Source organism: Engraulis encrasicolus, chromosome 9, assembly GCF_034702125.1.
Source record: "Engraulis encrasicolus isolate BLACKSEA-1 chromosome 9, IST_EnEncr_1.0, whole genome shotgun sequence".
Taxonomy (NCBI): Eukaryota; Metazoa; Chordata; class Actinopteri; order Clupeiformes; family Engraulidae; genus Engraulis; species Engraulis encrasicolus.
The window spans coordinates 19,626,739-19,646,483 of NC_085865.1; the positions used below are offsets into that span (position 1 = coordinate 19,626,739).

At 43.6% G+C, this 19,745-nt stretch overlaps 1 protein-coding gene across 1 annotated transcript in view; it reads right to left on the bottom strand.

Moving 5' to 3' along the window:
• The window catches only part of mtrr (5-methyltetrahydrofolate-homocysteine methyltransferase reductase), a 45,360-nt gene that overhangs the window by 23,773 nt on the left and 1,842 nt on the right, over window positions 1-19,745 (bottom strand). The window contains exons 3-12 of the mRNA XM_063206707.1: window positions 19,332-19,485; window positions 19,076-19,193; window positions 18,339-18,738; window positions 17,495-17,608; window positions 17,158-17,311; window positions 16,217-16,305; window positions 13,750-13,930; window positions 7,971-8,013; window positions 5,212-5,407; window positions 4,745-4,863 (exon numbers count right to left, since the gene is read on the bottom strand). Of these exons, the coding sequence (XP_063062777.1) occupies window positions 4,745-4,863; window positions 5,212-5,407; window positions 7,971-8,013; window positions 13,750-13,930; window positions 16,217-16,305; window positions 17,158-17,311; window positions 17,495-17,608; window positions 18,339-18,738; window positions 19,076-19,193; window positions 19,332-19,485 (1,568 nt within the window). The remainder of the gene's footprint in view (window positions 1-4,744; window positions 4,864-5,211; window positions 5,408-7,970; window positions 8,014-13,749; window positions 13,931-16,216; window positions 16,306-17,157; window positions 17,312-17,494; window positions 17,609-18,338; window positions 18,739-19,075; window positions 19,194-19,331; window positions 19,486-19,745) is intronic.

Below are 19,745 nucleotides of genomic sequence, written 5' to 3' on the forward strand. Positions count from 1 at the left end.
CAGCTCTTTCCTACCACCAGCAGTGACCGGACCGCCCCCCCATTCATATCTCCAATCACACCTATCCACCCATCATCTGCCCTTCAACTCCTCTCGTATCAGGGGTGTAAATCACAGTCTCCGTGATGATATGACTCAATACCGATTTCTGAAGGGAGCTATTCGCCTAGTTTTGATACTTGATACCCACGAAATGATATGATTCAATATTTTTCCAGTTACTTTTCCACTTCTACAGTGCCCTCCATAATTATTGGCACCCCTGGTTGAGATGTGTTAAAAGCCTTAAAATAAATTCAGTGTTTATTGCAGAAGAATACTGTCACACTGAAAATTTTAGGAAAATGTAGCCTTCAACTCAAATGAATTGTAGGAAAAAAAAAAAAAATCCCTGACTAAAAAATAATTATTTTTCATTAAATCACCTGTTCCACAATTATTGGCACCCTTAACAATTCCCAGGAAATAAATATAATTGAAGCATTTCTGTCATTTCTACAGTAGTTTACAAAGTTTACCAGAGTATGTAGGAACATTTAATTAGTAATTCATCACTTCCTGTTTCCCTGGGGTATAACTATGACGTGACACCGAGGCCATTTCTCTTATCCACTCTTAAACATGGGAAAGACAAAGGAACACAGCATACAAGTGAGGCAGATGTGCGTCGACCTTCACAGGTCAGGCAGAGGCTACAAGAAGATTGCCACTCAACTGCAGCTGCCCATATCTACTGTGAGAGGAATAATTAAGAAGTTCAAAACAACTGGAACAGTGGTAAACAAGCCTGGACGAGGACCCAAGTTTATTTTGCCACCACGCACAGTGAGGAGGATGGTAAGAGAAATCAAAATATCTCCAAAGCTCACTGTTACAGAATTACAACAAATGGTAGCATCCTGGGGTCACAAAGTCTCCAAATCAACCATCAGGCGCTGTCTACACGCCAACAAGCTGTTTGGGAGGCATGCACGGAGAAAACCTTTCCTCACCCACAATCATAAACGCAAACGTCTGGAGTTCGCCCAGCGGTATTGGGGCTTCAACTGGGACCGTGTGCTTTGGTCAGATGAGACCAAGATTGAGCTTTTTGGCAACAAACACTCTAAGTGGGTCTGGCGTGCCACGAAAGATGCGCATGCTGAAAAGCACCTCATACCCACTGTGAAGTATGGGGGTGGGTCAGTGATGCTGTGGGGCTGTTTCGCTTCCAAAGGCCCTGGGAAGCTTGTTAGGGTGCATGGCATCATGAATGCTTTGAAATACCAGGACATTTTAAATCAAAATCTGTTGCCCTCTGCCAAAAAGCTGAAGATGGGTCGTCACTGGGTCTTTCAGCAAGACAATGACCCTAAACATATGGCCAAATCTACACAGAAATGGTTAACCAGACACAAAATCAAGCTCCTCCCATGGCCATCTCAGTCCCCAGACCTCAACCCCATTGAGAACCTGTGGGGTGAGCTGAAGAGGAGAGTACAGAGGAGAGGACCCAGGTCTCTGGATGATTTAGAGAGATTCTGCAAAGAGGAATGGCTGAAGATCCCTCTTTCTGTCTTTTCCCATCTTGTGAAACATTATAGGAGAAGATTAGGTGCTGTTTTGTTGGCAAAAGGGGGTTGTACAAAATATTAACAACAGGGGTGCTAATAATTGTGACACACATTATTTGATGTCAAATAATTATTTCTTTATGTGGGATTTTTTCCCCACTGAATAAATGCACTTGTATTGAAGGTTGGATTTTTCTCTTTTTTCCATTAAGGTCCCATATTATTTAGAGAAAAATAATAATAACTGGAAGCTTAAAAACACATCTCAACCAGGGGTGCCAATAATAATGGAGGGCACTGTATGTTATGGAGCTAGGGCATTGGGCAGGGGCCAGCGATTCGATCATTTTCTATACTAAAGAATGGCCTATGATACGATTCGATTTGATCGTCGGCCGTAGGATTGATGCATCGATACATATTGATTATTATTTACACCCCTATCTTATATCCATCACTACTACCCCCATCCATCCCAACTTCCATCATCTCTTTACCCTCTACCCCCACTCCCAAATCTCTACCCACCACCCAGCTCTACCACACAGGCCTTCATCTCACTTCTGCCCCCAGTCTCTACACATCGTTACTTACCACCCTCCCCAGTGCGTTGAGCCATCCCCATCGCCACCTCTACCCACTATTCTCCACCACCCAGTTCCTCATCTCGCTGCCCCACCGCCCCCTTCACCGCCCCAGTAACAGCCACCCTTTCCCTCCGACTACAACACCCCCAACCCCCTCCCATCTCCCTCCAGTGAGTCTTACCCCCCTCCCATCATCCTCTGACTACCCCCCCCCATCTCACTCCACCAAGTCCTGAGCCATTACCCCTTCACAGTGCCAGTACCAGCCACCCTTACCCACCGACTACCACCCCCCTCCCATCTCCCTCCAGCCCCCTTCACAGTGCCAGTACCAGCCACCCTTACCCTCCAACTACCACCCCCCTCCCATCTCCCTCCAGCCCCCTTCACAGTCCCACTACCAGTCACCCTTACCCTCCAACTACCACCACCACCCACCCCCTCCCATCTCCCTCCAGCGAGTCCAGAGCCATCACCCAGCCCAGACACCTGCAGCTGCGGCTGGACAGCCTCATTCATATGCTGCCCAGTCCCGCCTCGGCCCCAAGCCTCCCCCTCAGCCCTCAAGCCCTCCGCAGAGGCTGCCTGCGCTGAATCATCCGCTCAAATTTGACAGGGGCCTCGGTGAATAGAATAGCCCCACTGCTCCGTTCATTCATTCAGCACCTCCCTTACTTCGTTTCCTTCCCTTCCCTTGCTCTCCCTCTCCTTCCTTCCTTCCTCCCTCCATCCATCCGTCCTTCCGTCCCTCTCTCACACAAACCACCTTCCCGTCCATGTAGACATATACACACAAGCACACGTGTGCGCGCGCACGCACACACGCACGCACGCACACACACCAACCCCACCTACACGCCTGCACCGGTCAATCTGAGGCTGGAGTGTGCGTGTGGTGTGGAAACCCAGGATGGGGGTGGGTTCAGGAGGGCCAAAGATGTGGGAGGCGGGCGGTCGGCCGGCCCGACTGGACGGATAGACGGCAGGCTGGTCAATAGTGCATTTCTGCCTCCCCGGCGTTTAAACGCACATGATTTATGATTTACGCCCAAAGGGAAGAAAACGGGGGCTATTGAGCAACCCCGCTCCCTATTCCACACCCCCATCCCTCCACTGCCGCCAAATCGATAGCGCTCCCCAAAGCCTGCCTTGCTACCTCCCTCGCTCTTGCCTGCCTTACTGCCTACTTGCCTGGTAATGACTCAGAAAAGTCGTAATCAAGACGAAAGGCTTCAGAGGTCATTTCCATACCTGCCCAGAGTCCCAGATGCGGAGTGCAGAACAGCATGCTATGAGGCATGTGACAGCAGTGAATTTTTTAAAAGGCTTGCTGCCGGCTCTCTCTGTGCACTTGTCAAGCCAGTAGTAGTGCTAGGTAATGAACGTTTTGCTAAAGCTATTGCTATACCAAAATTCCTTTAAATATTCTTGTAAAATGCTTTCCTCATTGCTCGTTACATCCTTGTGACTATATGCTCATCTTTTTAACAACAGAAAATGAATAGCCTGACAGAATACAATCCTGTTTTATTTGCTCAGAAACACAACAAGAATCTTATTAAGTCCACTTTTTTCTTTTAGTGTACTTTCCCTCTTACTGGATTCGACTGAAATTTCACACAGTACTTTCTTTTCACACCTGCACTGAAGCACCTTTTTTTTTGCAGCACCTCCTTTATTCTCTGTTGGCTCACTCAAGAGCTTTGTTCCAAAATGACGTATAACAGTGTTTCTCAACTGGTGGGCCGCGACCCAAAAGTGGGTCGCGGAGGGGTCATGGGTGGGTCGCAGAGCCATGGTGTAAAAAAAAAATTCATAATTCATTGATTCGCTAAAAAAAACAAAAAAAAACATCCAACTTTTCCTGCAACAATTTACAACTTTGATTGAACTTGTGTCATCTGTCGTCATAGATAAAATCAGAATGTTTATGCGCGATAGTAGCGTGCAACCAGTCATTCGAGTATCGCTAAAAAAATTGGGTCGCGACTGAATGAGATTGGAAAATGGTGGGTCCCAAGACTGTTCCAGTTGAGAAACACTGACGTATAATATATCCATTTTAAAACCTTTTGGGAAATGCATTGCAAAATGCATTTTATATAGCTTTCAAAAGTATGTTCTCAAAATAAAGGACATACGCACTCCGCGCTTCTAAATTAACAATCCGGTGCAACCAGAGCAGGACTAAAACATAAGCAAAAAGGGAAAGAAATCTGGTGCCACACGGATGTCTATTTTCTGTAATTTATTTTTTAGTGCAGTGAGACTAACGTTTCGACATGTGTCTTCATCAGAGTCCTCCTTTCAATGGAAAGAATTCACAGAGAGATGATAAGACTTCTAAACAGCCATTTCCGATAATAAAATGCAAACGTTAAAAAATTGTGGATATGTTGTTTTGCAACAAATCTTTTCAACTATTTATCTATATATCAGTATATTTACTAACTCTTTCAGTAGGTATGGTTTGTTTAGGTTGTCTCTGGAAGTTTCTCTGGAATTAAGTCTGTGTTACGTGATGCTTGCAGACGTACTGCATGGAGGTTTACAATTAGGAAACATTAGCCCGACAAGTAGTGTGGATGGTGCGAGATTCTGTACCTTTGTTGGAGGAAGCCGATGAAGGGTGCCACTCCGGTGCCAGGCCCAACCATCACCACAGGCAGCGAGGGGTCAGAGGGCAAATGGAAAGAATTGCTGTGCCGCGGACCAATGTGGATCTTGGGGTACATGCACAAAAATGTGTGCACATGCACATTGCACACAAACACACACACACACACACACACACACACACACACACAAACACACACACACACACCATGTGTGCCGTTAAGAAAAAAGCCTTCTGTTGGAACATCACAACAATTTTACAATGATTCAGAGGACTACATCCCTCCCATGTTTGTTTTGGCATAGGGAGGAAATAGCAGAACATTCAGGAAAGCATCCATTGTGTGGCGAAATGATCCATTCCCTCAGTCCGTTGACTCACAAAAGACCACTAGGTTTCTATGAGTCATCCACCCACCCCAATGTAGGAAGGACACCTTTTTCTCATCACCAACCTTGGGCAGTGTTTCAGCACGGGTCACCTCGGCTGGTGCTGGTGGTGGGGTGCCACAGGCCTGGAGGATGGGCGAGACCATCTCGGACAGCCAGCCGGTGCATACGCCTCTTCTAGCAATCGACTTCTCAGGGCATGCTGGGAACTCCACGATATTGAACACGAAGTGCACCTTGCCTGGGTGGCGGTGGTTGGAGCTAAAAGACAGCCAGGACACAGGGTGGGATAGGATGAATAGCATAGAACGGAATAGCACAGAATAGAATGCTTGTTATTGTCACATGTATTAAGTTCATTATGTCTCACTGTTTAACTTAAACACTTAGGGGTTTCTTTTGCCTTAAGACATGTAAAAGTTTCTATCTTTTACCTGACATGTTTCGACGCTGTTACTTCCGTCTTAATCAGAGGGTCACTGTGATGTTGATGAGTGACGTGCTTTAAAAACAGCTGATGTTGTTGGCAGGGAGGTCACACCTCCACAACAACATCAGCTGTTTTTAAAGCATGTCACTCATCAACATCACAGTGACCCTCTGATGAAGACGGAAGTAACACCGTCGAAACATGTCAGGTAAAAGATAAAAACTTTTACATGTCTTAAGGCAAAAGAAACCCCTAAGTGTTTATGTTATTGTCACAAGCGCACTGTGAACCCTGCACATCTTCGATGTCTGCATATCATCAGTATCTCACTCATCTATGCAATATGTACAAATGGGAATAGAACACAATTTTTTTTCTCTCGCAAAATCAATAACAGGCATATGTAAACAAGAGACAAAAAGTTGACACGTGGTAGTCTGTCTGCATTGGTATCAAACAAACATTTTTAAAAACCACGTTTACTTGTTTTATTGCACGTTTTCCTTGGTGGGGACAAGACAGAGAAGGATGCATGGTTGCTATCCACAACTGTGATGCAATTGCAATGCAAATGAAGACTGGGTATTGTTTCCCAAAATCAAAGCCATGCAAGTATGTATGAAGAACAAAAGAACATTTTGCACAACATTTGTTAATGCCATCGCACCACCGGTGCACTGCTACATTTCAGCAAAACATCAGACACTTACTCTTTATTAATTACGTCTACACAAATGTTTTCGTTAAACTTCCTCTTTGTTTTCTACCGCGAGAGTATAATCTGCCTAGCCATATCAGGGCCACAGCTGGGCCAGATATCAGCCGTCACAGAGCTCCTATCCCAGCACACCATAGGCCAAGAGTGTTCAAAGTAACGATAACAAATCAAAGCAAATGTTTAGATCAAGCTCTTGATGCCTATTCATGTAAACACACACTTGATATGGAAACGAGCACTGACCCTGGTCAAGGGTTATTGCTTCAGTGATAAAAAATCTAAAGGCTGACAAATAAATCTTTATATTTAAATGTTGACCTAAACCCCATTAACCATGAATGCTTGCAACTTCCTCAGGCACTTATGACCTCCGGTTGAGAGTGCATAGCCTTTCAATGAGCCTTCTGAAAAGTCCTCAAAATGCGCTGAAGAAGAAGCCAAAACATATGTGTTGGCTACCAGCAGGAATATTATACAGATGTGTGTGTGTGTGTGTGTGTGTGTGTGTGTGTGTGTGTGTGTGTGTGTGTGTGTGTGTGTGTGTGTGTGTGTGTGTGTGTGTGTGTGTGTGTGTGTGTTTGTTTCAGCATTTGGTGTGTTGACTTTTTGAATTCATGCTTCATGCAAAATAAAAACAACAATGAGGCTTGGCAGATATCTCACAAGATAAGATGATTCATCATATTCCATAGGCCATGGGGGTCACAGACACACACACAAAGGCACGAGCGTGCACGCACACACACACACACACACACACACACACACACACACACACACACACACACACACACACACACACACACACACACACACACACACACACACACACACACACACACACACACACACACACACACACACACACTCGCATGTACGCACGCAGCCCTGGTGATAAACATCGGGAAGTAAAAAATAAGTGCTGTTTGTTTGCCTCCGTTGTTTATGTGCCGCTTCATCTGCTGCTCACAACACCACCGGCTCTCTAGGGACCCCTGCTGGTCAAAACTATGAATAATTTAACACGCTTAATACTTTTACGACCTCCCGATGATCATACATTACATTCACACACACACACACAACTTCATACTTCATCTCTCTCGAAAAACAGATTGCAAAGCAGGGTCAGCGGACCACCAGTGAGACTTCTGCGGAGATTTCACAACAGCGTGTTATGTTTGTTTGTTTTTTTTCAACCACAACCATATGTGTTGTCTCTCAGCAGTGCACTGCCACCACCAGCGATGCCGACAGGGGGGGTTGGACAAGTGGGTCAGTTGCCCTGGGCCCAGGGACAGAGGAGGGCCAAACTTGGGTCCTTATTACATTGTATGTATTGGGAGGGGGGCCCTTTCAGACTTATTTTGTCCCGGGCCCAGTCAAAGCTGTCAGCGGCCCTGCCCACCTCCACCACCGTGTTTGGTCAGTGCTAACCGCACTTATAACACTATGCATCACAGTTTGAAAGTGGTGAAATCTTTTTCTTCCTGTATGTGAAAATACATTAAAAAAATAAAAAAACGAGTGAACTGCGGACCGTAACCATACAGGGTGTGTGGCGGAATGGAAGCTCAGCGGGGTAGGCCTTCTGGGGGAGATTTTTCATTAGAAAACTGTGTTGAGACAGCAAATGCAAACAGAAAACATTTTTTTTTGTTGTGGTTGGTTCTTACCTCGCTGCTGAGTAGGGCCTGGGCTGCAACTTTGGCAAGTGTTCTGCATGAGAGGGGCAAGAAACAAATGGCATGTTAAGATTTCGTTGACAACACACTGGGCAGACATAATCACCAATACATATATTCATGCAATGCACCGTACACAGGTCCAATTATAAATACATATATTTTTGTGGTGCAGTGCATAAGTCCTGTGTACTTGGGCATTCAGTTGCCTTTGTGTATATAAGTGCATTCTTCTTTTTGAAGTATTTTTTGGGGCCTTTTTGGCCTTTATTATTACAGGACAGTATGAGAGTAGACAGGAAACGATTGGGAGAGAGAGATAGCGCTGACCGGACTCAAACCGGGGTCCCCGTGGGCATGCAAGCCGAAATGTGGGGGGCTTAGCGCACTGCGCCACAGCGCCCCCGAGTGCATTCATCTCCGTCCTCTTCTTCTTTCAATTGTTTGTGTCGTGTGGCGTTTCTGATCTGATTAATTCACAAGCACAGCATCTGAAGTCCCCCGTGTCTGAAATGCCCATCACTGCTGGGACACAGAGAAGCTACCTTCATCTCTACCTCTGCACATAGCAGCTCTTCTCATTTCCTCTCCCTATCTTTCTCTGCCATTCTCTCTCTCTCTCTCTCTCTCTCTCTCTCTCTCTCTCTCTCTCTCTCTCTCTCTCTCTCTCTCTCTCTCTCTCTCTCTCTCTCTCTCTCTCTCTCCTTTCTACTCTTTGTCTCTATCAATCTATCTATATCTCTCTCTCTCTTGCTGTCTCTCTCTGCCATCACGTATTCCTCTACCCACTTCTTTATCTGTCATCAGGGCCAGAGATATGCCCTTTGTGCAATTATTCCACCGCAGACTGACATGGTGTCTCTCTATCTTTCTCTTTTTCAGTCTCTCTCTCTCTCTCTAGGGCAGTCATGGGTAAGCAGTTAGGGCGTCAGACTTATAGAACCAAAGGTTGCTGGTTTGACTCCCGACCCGCCAGGTTGGTGGGGGGAGTAATTAACCAGTGCTCTGCCCCTTCCTCCTAAATGACTGAGGAATCCTGAGCATGGTACCGTCCCGCCGCACTGCTCCCTTGGGGCACCATTGGGAGCCGCCCCCTTGCACGGGTGAGGCATGCAATGCAATTTCGTTGTGTTCTGTGGAGTGCTGTGTCATAATGACAATGGGAGTTGGAGTTTCCCAGTTGGGCTTGGCTGGGCTTGGCTTTTTTCTCTCCCTCTTTTTCTCTTTCATCACCTGTGTCTCTCTCCCCCTCTCACTCTCATTTCTCTTCCGGCCATCTCTAGAGAGGTAAAACCAACACTACTCTTCATTATACTCCTTTATTGCTCTTCCTCTCTCCTCCATATATTTCTATGTCAGTGTATCAGCGGTCCGTTTGTCAACAGTATGTCAGTTATTATCTATAAATCTGTATCTATAAATCTGTATCTGTGTGTCTATCTGCCGTAAATCAACATCTTTATAGTCTGTGTGAGACAGAGATGAGTGAGAGTAACTCTGTGTGTGTGTGTGTGTGTGTGTGTGTGTGTGTGTGTGTGTGTGTGTGTGTGTGTGTGTGTGTGTGTGTGTGTGATCTGGGGTTTGTGTGTACATGCTCGTGTGAGCATTTTAGTACCCGGGTTTGTGTGAAAGACAAAAAAGGAGAGCGCAAGATGGACAGAAGAACGAGTGAGTGAGAGACTGATGCCACCAATCAAGCTCAACGAGCCGTCCAAACTGTTTGAGGATTCAATCAAGCCACTTGCACGTGATTTACTACAGCCGGGCCACGGCAGATGGCACCATGAACAGCGGACCAGAGCCTCAACCTCCACACACACATAAAATCTCTCTCTCACACACACACACACACCAGAGTCTTCCGTACACTATGAATGCAAACACACACACACACACACACACACACACACACACACACACACACACACACACACACACACACACACACACACACACACACACACACACACACACACACACACACACACACACACACACACACACACACACACATCTCGAACCTTCCATACACATGCATGCAAGCAAACACACACACACATACTCACAGACACACACACAGACACAGACACACACACACACACACCATGTTCGTGGTGACACTGACTGCCACGGCTACTCCACCACAATAAGCTCTATTAATTTCACGGGCTCAGCGGGGGGGCATAAAGGTAGGCTAGAGGCCCGTCGGAGGTGCTGAATGACACTGTGCCCAGTGTGGCGGAATAACAGGGAGCTCATGAACAACAGCCATAATGTGCCCGCCGCCTCATCAACAGCTACAGTACAAAGCCATTAAACCAGCGGGGACACTTAACGGCATCTTGGCAAAAGACAAACAACAAAAAACAAAACAACTTTCACTTTTTTTCCACATATATTATAAGTTTTGAAACTTCCAGCCAGATTATTTATTCTTTTCTTTCTTGTCTTTTTTCTGCTTTGCCCACCTTCTTCTGTTCTTCCTCCTTCTTCTTCCTCCTCCTCCGCAGCAGCCAAGGAGGTGTTTTTGGTTTCAACCGTGTCCAATTGTTTGCCGCTTGATTGGGTTTGTTTTTGTTTGTTTGTTACCAGGATTACGCTGAATCTAAGGGCCCGATTTTAATGAATCTTTGCCAGGCAGGAGGAGGCTACAGGGAGGAGCAAAGAGGAAGCTGGTGAATACCTGGTGTGGATCTGACTAAGATTGGGCAAGGCACTGACACCTGGATACATTTAGTTAATAACCATAACCTATGTATTTTATATGACCAAATATGATGCCAAAACATGAAAATATAAGGAGAAAAGCAGCAAGGCGTTGCAATGTCAATGCAAATTCCAAATGAGGTAACTGCATGCATTGCTGCTTTCACAGGCATCTTCATTTTCCACCAAAGAAGTCTGCAGTTGGTCTAATAATAGGACAAACATTCGGTTTTCCAAATTGAGTTTCGAAAAGAAAGCTTTCATGGTCACGTTTTCTGCCTGCTGAGGTGTGCAAATTATTGTTGAGTTTCGTACTCAGCAATTGCTTTTCACAAAGCCAGTTTTCCTTAACACAGTGGTATTTTCCTTCCATACTATAGCCCTTCAGCCATTTCAGAATCTACCACAACAGCGGCATTGAAAAGACTCTTTTCAGGCATACCAGATTGTTTGTCAGAAACTTTGTGCAAGTGTGTCAAAATTACATATTGGTATAATAATGCTGGAAATGATTGAGCTATCTATGTGGGGTGTTGACACCTTCATACATATTAATAATACACACCGGGACACAGGCATGTCTGTGACAAGTCATTTAAGTGCATAACTTTATCTGGCGCGGGGATCTGCATCTTTACCTTGGGGGACAGAGACTGCTGCAGGCTATTAGACACAGCTGCTCTGCTTTACATATCATGCAGTTTTTCTTGAAAATAAATGGATTGCCAATTTTCTCCCCCATGTCCCCCTTTCTCTCTCCTTAGCCAAGGTAGGGTCATGGTTGGACAAACCAAAAATAGCTCTGACACAGGGAATGCACTGAACGCAGCGTTTTCAGGAACAAACTACAATTAACAGGCTAAATGTGTTGAAGGGTTGACCTCATTTACTGTGTCTGTATCAACATCCATAGCTGGACAAATGCAAGAAATAGAGGTGACTTGAACATACTGTAAATGTGTGTGAACTCAAGCCAGATTTCAGCCCGAGTGCAATTCTGAGCCTTCATATTCCGTTTTTGTATATTTGCTGCCCCCAAGTGGAAAGACTTCATATTAGAGTTATGAACACACCATCCAATTTTCAGGGATTTCCAAAATCTTTTTTTTTCTGACAGTGACTGGTTCATTTAATTCCTCCCTGAAGTAATACACCTAATTGAGTTACAGGACAAAATTAAAATGCTAATTTATGTTATCTGTCTTTTGGAAAAGTTCTAGTTGGACAAGTTGCCCGGGGCCAAGCGGGTGAATAAAAGGCCAATCTTGTTAAATTGGGGATGACAAGCAACGGCGCCAGTGCCCTTTTCGTCCTCTTTGGTGCCTCCAAGACACGCTTAGGGCACTTTGGACATTACACTCTCTCATTTCATAATGAATTGACGAATGAGCAATAACAAAAAGTGGTAAGAGGACAAGGGGACTGTACACATAATTTAAAAAAGGTTGGGGGGCTACACTTATCCTTACCATCAGTCATCAGGAATAGTGAATAAATGCTGCTTTATGGCATGTAAAGGTTACCGTATTGATTTCTTACTTTACAGCATCCTTAGAGGAAGACACATTTGAGTAGTGATTGTAGTGATTTCCATTCATAAACCAATTGCATGAATTGGATATGTCACTCTTAAGAGCAAACATAACTTTTCGTAGAAGGCTATTCAGCCAATTAGATCGCGAATCCTGATGAAAGGTGAGTTTACTCACAACCACATTCCTACAGTATGGAGCCCAAGTCATACCTCACTATGGGACCAAAGATTGAATAGCAACCAATGGTAGAGATGTCCGATATTGGCTCTTTTGCCAATATCCGATATGCCGATATTGTCCAACTCTCAATTTTCGATTCCGATATCGTCCGATACCGATGCCGATGCCGATATATGTGGGTTATTTTTCGTCATAACAAATTTTAGGTAACATTACAAATCTGCTGTTGTGGAACAAAATATGCTTAATTTTATTGTAATGCCCCACTAGATGCATTCTCGAATGCAACAAAGCTTTCCAAACATTAACGTTGTCTGTGCAAAATAGAAAAATAATTAAGGAGAAAAGTGTACAGTAATTCAAGCATTATTATATCGGTTTTGATAGGTCAAAAATCAGATACCGATATTACATTACATTACATTACATTGCATTTGGCAGACGCTTTATAACCAAAGCGACTTTCAAAAGAGGACATAATCAAGCCAAAATCACAAGCAAATAAAGTGCACAGGAGATATACAGAACAACAAGTGCAGTTGCAAAGAGGGTTAGTTTTTTTTTTTTAGTTTTTTTTTTTTTTTTAATCATAAAGAGTAAATAACGAGTACACACACACACAAACACATACACACACACACACACACACACACAAACTAAACTAAACTAAACTAAACATCATGTCAGGAGTCTGCCCTGGGGCAAGGCCAGTTCAAGCATTAGTCTAGTAGATTCTCTCGAAAGAGGAATGTCTTTAGTTGTTTCTTGAAGGCTGCAAGCGATGTGCTTAGTCTTGCTGCCTCTGGGAGACTGTTCCACCACTTGGGTACCACAACGGAGAACAATCTTGACTGGGAGTACCTAGAGCGACTGGATGGCAGAGCCAGGCGGCTTGTGCTGGATGAGCGCAGTTCTCGTCCAGTAACATAAGGCGTTAGTAGGTCCTTCAGATATTGACCGATATTACATTTTATGCTATTATCGGGCTGATAACATCTGTGGGCTGATATTATCGGACATCTCTAACCATTTGGAGTCCATGCAAAGACATTTTTGGACTCCCATTTGTTGCTTTTGTATCTTTGGGGAACTATGAGGGGCCATGATTTAGTCTCTCTGCATGTAGACTCAGGAAAGACTGCTTGTCTCTTGGGGTGTGAATAATAATTGATTTGTATCGATGCATCGGTTCAACAGCCAGGGATTCAATTAATTGACTTGCCCACAAAAGAATTGATTAATCGTTACCTAAAAATAGTTTTTTGTTATTATTGCACTCATCTTGTGAGGTGTATTTTGCTCTTGTAGTAATAATAATACTGACTGTTCAATGTGTGAAAACTACTGACCTAGGAGTAGACTCAGAGGAGGGTTGCATGATGGGAACGCTCGCAGGAGGTCCAGCAGGCAGATGCTGGTGTCCCTGATGAAGAGGTTGTAGTCGGCGGCTCCCTGCTTGCTGCACAGCTCCTGCAGACGCCTCTTCTCCCGAGGAGCCTCCGTGTAGTCTACCAGAGCCCTCAAGAAGGCCTGCAGAAGATGGGGGAGAGGAGGAGGAGGTGTTAAGGAGAGGAGGACAGAAAATAGAAGATAATGAACAGGGCAGCTGTGGACTAATGATTTGGGAACTGGTCCTGCAATCGAAATGTCTTAGCTTTGAATCCTCCACCAGCTACTAACAACACTTTGCTCCAGGGACTGTAACCAACAATGTGCCTAAATACAGCAAGCCACTGTGAATAAAAGGTGTCACTAACTGTGATGAAATAAGAGAAGGCGGAGGAGGGTAATGAGAGGAGGACGAGAGGTGGTAGTCGAGAAGAAAGAAGCAATGGAGGTGAGAGAAGGTGAAGAGTAAATGGGTTGGAAGAGTTGATGCAGAGAGTTACGAAGGTACTGTAAATGAAACGGTGAAGCAGAAGAGACACAGAAAAAGGTCAGTGAAAGCAGGAGAGAAGGTAAGATGCTTGAGAAAGACAGAGGACGAAGAGAAAAGAGAATGGTGAGGAAGGAGAGTGGATGACTTGCAGGAGATGAGATGAAGTAGTGAAAGAAGATGCGCATTGTCCTTGAAATACATGAGCATGAAGCATGAGCATGAAATGGAGATGGGAACACTCTATAGAGAGAAAAAGAAAAAGTGATGTGATGTGATGAGATGAGATGAGATGTGATGGAGCAAGATAAGCCAGTGAAGTGAGATGATAGAAGGATGTACAATGCACATGAACAAAAAGCATGACAACACATGACTAGCCAGTCACTTGTCTTCATTTGATTAACTGTACATACAGTAGCAGAGTCAACTAGTTTGGGACATTTCAAGGACAATCCAGGGGATGGTGGCAATCAAAGAAACAAACACTGTCATACATACAAACCCCAACTCCGGTGAAGTTGGGACGTTTGGTAAACAGTGAATAAAATCAAAATGCTATCATTTTCAAAACATTCAATACATTCATTAGATGGAGAATAGTTAAAAGACAACATATTAAGTGTTAAAACCGAGAAAAAAATATTGTTTTGGGGGACATATGTACTCATTTCTAATTTGATAAATGCAACACGTCTCAAATAAGTTGGGACGGGGATCAGTGAAATTTAGTAAACATCCAAATAAGATAAAACAACAAAGAAGAACATTTCGAAATGAATTGTACTGACGGACAATATAGGTGTCCAGGTATGAGATCATCACAGAGAGGCTGAGTCACTCAGAATAAAAGATGCAAAGGGAATAATTACCATAGTTATTACATACATTTTTGAATTCCCTTTGATTTACCACGATTGAGTGTATATAAGACATATTTTTGTTATTAAAATCATTGTATAGGTTCATGACATCATGAAATATATATTGGCTGTAGTCTCACTCTAGCACTCCAGGAATTAGAGCTATTGAAAATTGACCATATTAAGAATGCTTAATGCGTGCAAATGATACAGGGGTGTAACATTCTCCTAAGCACCTGAGCTCACTTGAAATAGACCCAGAAGACATGGGAAACTGTCCTTTCCTTACAGAAGTCAGCAGAAGTTGTAGAAGTCCAATCTTTTTGACAATAATAGAGCATTGCACATCCTGTGCTACAGTGAAAATGGACCATCCAACTTGTGTTAGTGCTAACTTCAAAAGTCAGCCTCCATGATGGCATGCGGGTGCAGTAGTGCATTGGTTAAGATGTTCTCACTCAGCTGTAGAGTTAAATACAGTGCTGAATGGTATAAATGGCTTTAAACAGCATGAAAAGCCACTAATGCATTATATTTTGAAGGGGGGTCTTCGATTACTGCCACATAGTAAGGTCAAATTGCATTCTCTACTATGTTTTAACAGTTTGGCTCCATCATAAGGACCAGCGGGTGATAAAATGGTGGGCTTTTGGTCAAGACCTGTCACACTGTAAGCAGTAAGCACTACAGAAAGGAAAACATTGCAAAACATGACAAGGAATACACCCACCATTTAAGCTGGTGAAATCATGTCCAAGATAGGAATTAACACTGTTTTTTATATAAAATCATCTCATCGGTTAATGTATTTAACTGTTAAGTGTTGTCTTTTGTTTTGCTTTTAGTCTTCCTCGACATTTGCTGCCTTTTATTGTCCCCGTCCCAACTCTTTTGAGACGTGTTGCATTTATCAAATTAGAAATGAGTACATATGTTGAAAATGATAGCATTTTGATTTTATTCACTGTTTACCAAACGTCCCAACTTCACCGGAGTTGGGGTTTGTACATGCCCAATATCTATTAATCATATTTAAATGAAACCCACTTGAGATGTAATTTTCAGACGATGTCATACCTTCTTTGGAACACTTCTTATCTCCAAGCACCAGGTCAGGAGATAGAGCAGTGTGCATCCCACAGGTACATATGGAGGAAGCTGAGCAGCTGTGGAGAGACAATAGAGGAGACAAGCTCTAACCTTCAGGGATCAGATACTGATGCTGATACTGATGCTGATATGTGATCACTATAATGATAGCAAAAAAAGTTCAACTGTATCTCCTTCAGATAACATCTCACAGATCTCAGATAGTGTGATAACACACTATTTTCAGACACACAGATACACCTTTCACTGAGCTAAGAACATTTAGATGTGAAAATGTTGGCCTTGGCATAGCGAATCAGATCGCAGATCACTCAATATTCTTTTCCTCATGAAAGGTGAGTTTACTCACCACCACATTCCTACAGTATGGAGCCTATGTCACAACTCACTATGGGATGCAAGATTGCAAAGCAACCAACGGGAGTCAATGCAAAATCATTTTGGACAATTTGTTGCTTTTTTTTATATCTGGGAATATGCAGTGTATTGGATAAACAATAGGTACAGTATATTAGGTATACAATGGGTATAGCCTTCTTATAGGCTACCCAGTACTTTCAACACTCAACTGCCATAGCCAACACCTTATTTCCATAGCCAGACTACAGTCTTTTCATTATTTCTTAAGTATTAAAGCAGGAATACTTCCAAAACTGTTCCTGTCATTTTGAGACTTGGACAAACCTTCAATGACGGCAATACTTTTTCGTCTTTCAAACAATGTCTTCATTGAATTAATCACTAACTTAGTCACAATTGTTTTTTAAACAAATAAAGCCAATGAAACATTACTTACACTGGATACCTGTCTTTACACCTCATCACACAGACCTCTTTCACCAATGCTGAGGGTAGTTACACAAGAGCTACCTATGTAGGTGTACAGTAGAGTTGTTATGACACCTTACCTTTCTTCTTTGTGTCCTTTCTCAGCTCTAGCTGAACAAAGTGATGGCTTTGCTTGTCCATCCTCAGTGCCTTCAGAAGCTCCTGTACCTCAGTGGCGTTGTTTGGACACAGGATATCAAACGAGTCTCCAGCCTGATACGAAATGTCTTTCCCCTGTAGACAAGAGAGGTGTGTTACACTTCCCAATTCAACAAACACACTCCACTAGAATATGGTGAGAAAAGCAAAATGCATTTTTATGTATTAAATCACGTTCTTCTGTTTTAAAAAGCTTTTCATTTTGTAGAAGACATTCTGCAATAAAAAGCAAATCTGTGGCTCACGAGAATAACTTACTGAAATGTCCAGCTCTATCAAGATGGCCGTTTTGACGGCATCATCCCGAGTAAGCTGCAGTGCTCTGGATATGGGCACTTCCTGGTGATGGTCCTGAAGCACTGGGCCAGTCAGCTGGAAAAGGGGAACACACAACTAGATACATGAGGAGGGTGCCCTGACCTGTATGTACACTATGTGGCAAACAATCAAACTGTTAGGGATGCACCGATACTATCGGCACCCGATACTGCTCATTATACTCGTACTCGTACTCGTACTCGTCAAGCACTTGCCGATACCAGGAACGATAATGCTATTACACAAAACAATGCAAAATCTTGTCACGTTCTGTGGACTTGAAAGCAGCATGGAAAAAAGTGCCACCTCATACATTTACTAACAATTAAATCTACATGGAAATGGACAATAAAAATATCACAGGTGGAAAAAAACAAGGCCATGCATTTATTTTCATTGTATTTTGGTGGTAAAAGGTATCGGTATCGGTACTCCGTATAGGCAAGTACAACCATTAATGTACTCGTACTTGTATCGGTTTTCAAAAAAGTGGTATCGGTGCATCCCTACAAACTATATTCTGGAACCCAGTAACAGCTATTATTAGATGATTTATATCATTGCATCATGCTCATACCCCACAACTGCACCCCAAGCATTGACATGTATATTTACAGAGCCTGTCCACAAAATCTGTTCTTTTGGACTGTATACAATATGGTGTAGCCATACATCCTACATAGTATATGACCAAACAAGCTTCATAGTTTGGCACAATTCACACCATTGAACAAACAAATCTATGGCAGAGTTGTTCCAATAGTGGAGTACAAAGACAGACTACCTCCTTGGCAGGTGCATCCTCCAGGGACACATTCAGAAACGGAGGAGGAAGAGCGGGAACATTCAGCGCTGATTCCGCCAGCGGGGGCAGCGACCGAGCCAATGAGGCCTCAAGAATCTCAGGTTCTGGTTCCGAGTCCAAAACTCCAGTCTCCACTTCAGTGGTGGAAACAGGCAGCTCCGATTTGGAAGCAGGTGCATCCTTGAGGGTTAGTGACCCTAGGCTAAGGTCCAGTCCAGATGATTTGGTGTTCTCCTGGCTTGCAGCAGTGTCATGGTCAGTGTTGTGCACAGTGCTGGTAGAGACACTTTCCTGTTTTGCCGGAGTAGCCATCTCTGCTATAGCTTTCTTGATTGCTCCCCACACACCTTCGATCCACGGCTCAACAACTAGTTCCAGCCTGGAAATAATAAAATAGTATACATAATTCAGTATCATGGTCAAATACTTTTTCACAAGGACATATGACTGACAAATCTGCTTTCTATGATAATATCACGTAATTTAGCACATATTCAGTTTGACTCCATTTTGTTGGCTCCATAATGTGTACTGCCTTACTATTCATTGAAAAGGCTTGACTATCATTGTAAGCTATTACACTCCTATGACATTGCCAAGAGTCTAGTAGTAATATATTATTACTTATCATTACCATTCTGGTAACAACAAACAAACCAGGGGTATGTATAAACCTTAATGAGTAAACAAGACAACAGCATGACTCTTGAACTTACCCAACACCATCGTCTGCATATCCCGTGGAGTAGAAATGCTTGGCCCCTAGCTCCTGGAGACGACCATCAATAGTCTTCCCGCAGTTACAGAAGTTTGCATAGTTGGTGTCTCCCAAAGCTGCATAAGGAAAAGGTGGCATCACTGTACGTGCATTGATTATGTTCCAAAGAAAATATCATCAGTTCAAAACAATCAGGTATAGGTTCAAATCAAATGAATGTATACTAGAATGTACAGTCATTTTCCAGACCTTACCTAATACTGCATATTGGAGGCGAGAGAAGTGGTCACGGGACAAAGTCTTTTTCTTGATCTTCCTCACGAACGACGAGGCAGTGTCAGGGGGGTCCCCATCTCCAGTTGTGGAAACAACCAAAACCACTGGAGATGTTTCCTTCTCCAAGTTATACTGGACAGTTATAGATATAAGACAGTAATAACTATAAATCAGTGGCGGCTGGTAGTCTGTCAAACAGGGGAGGCTGTTCAATTACAATATGTCCAGAACGCAAAAAAGGGGGGGGGAGGGGGGGGGGGTGGTCTAGGGGGGGTCAATTTTGACACACATCTTACATTGGTCCTGAGCCACATATGGCACACACTAAAGGACTCTTGTTGAAGCAAATTTGTTAATCATTAATCATTACCCCCCTTGTAGCCTATTCATAG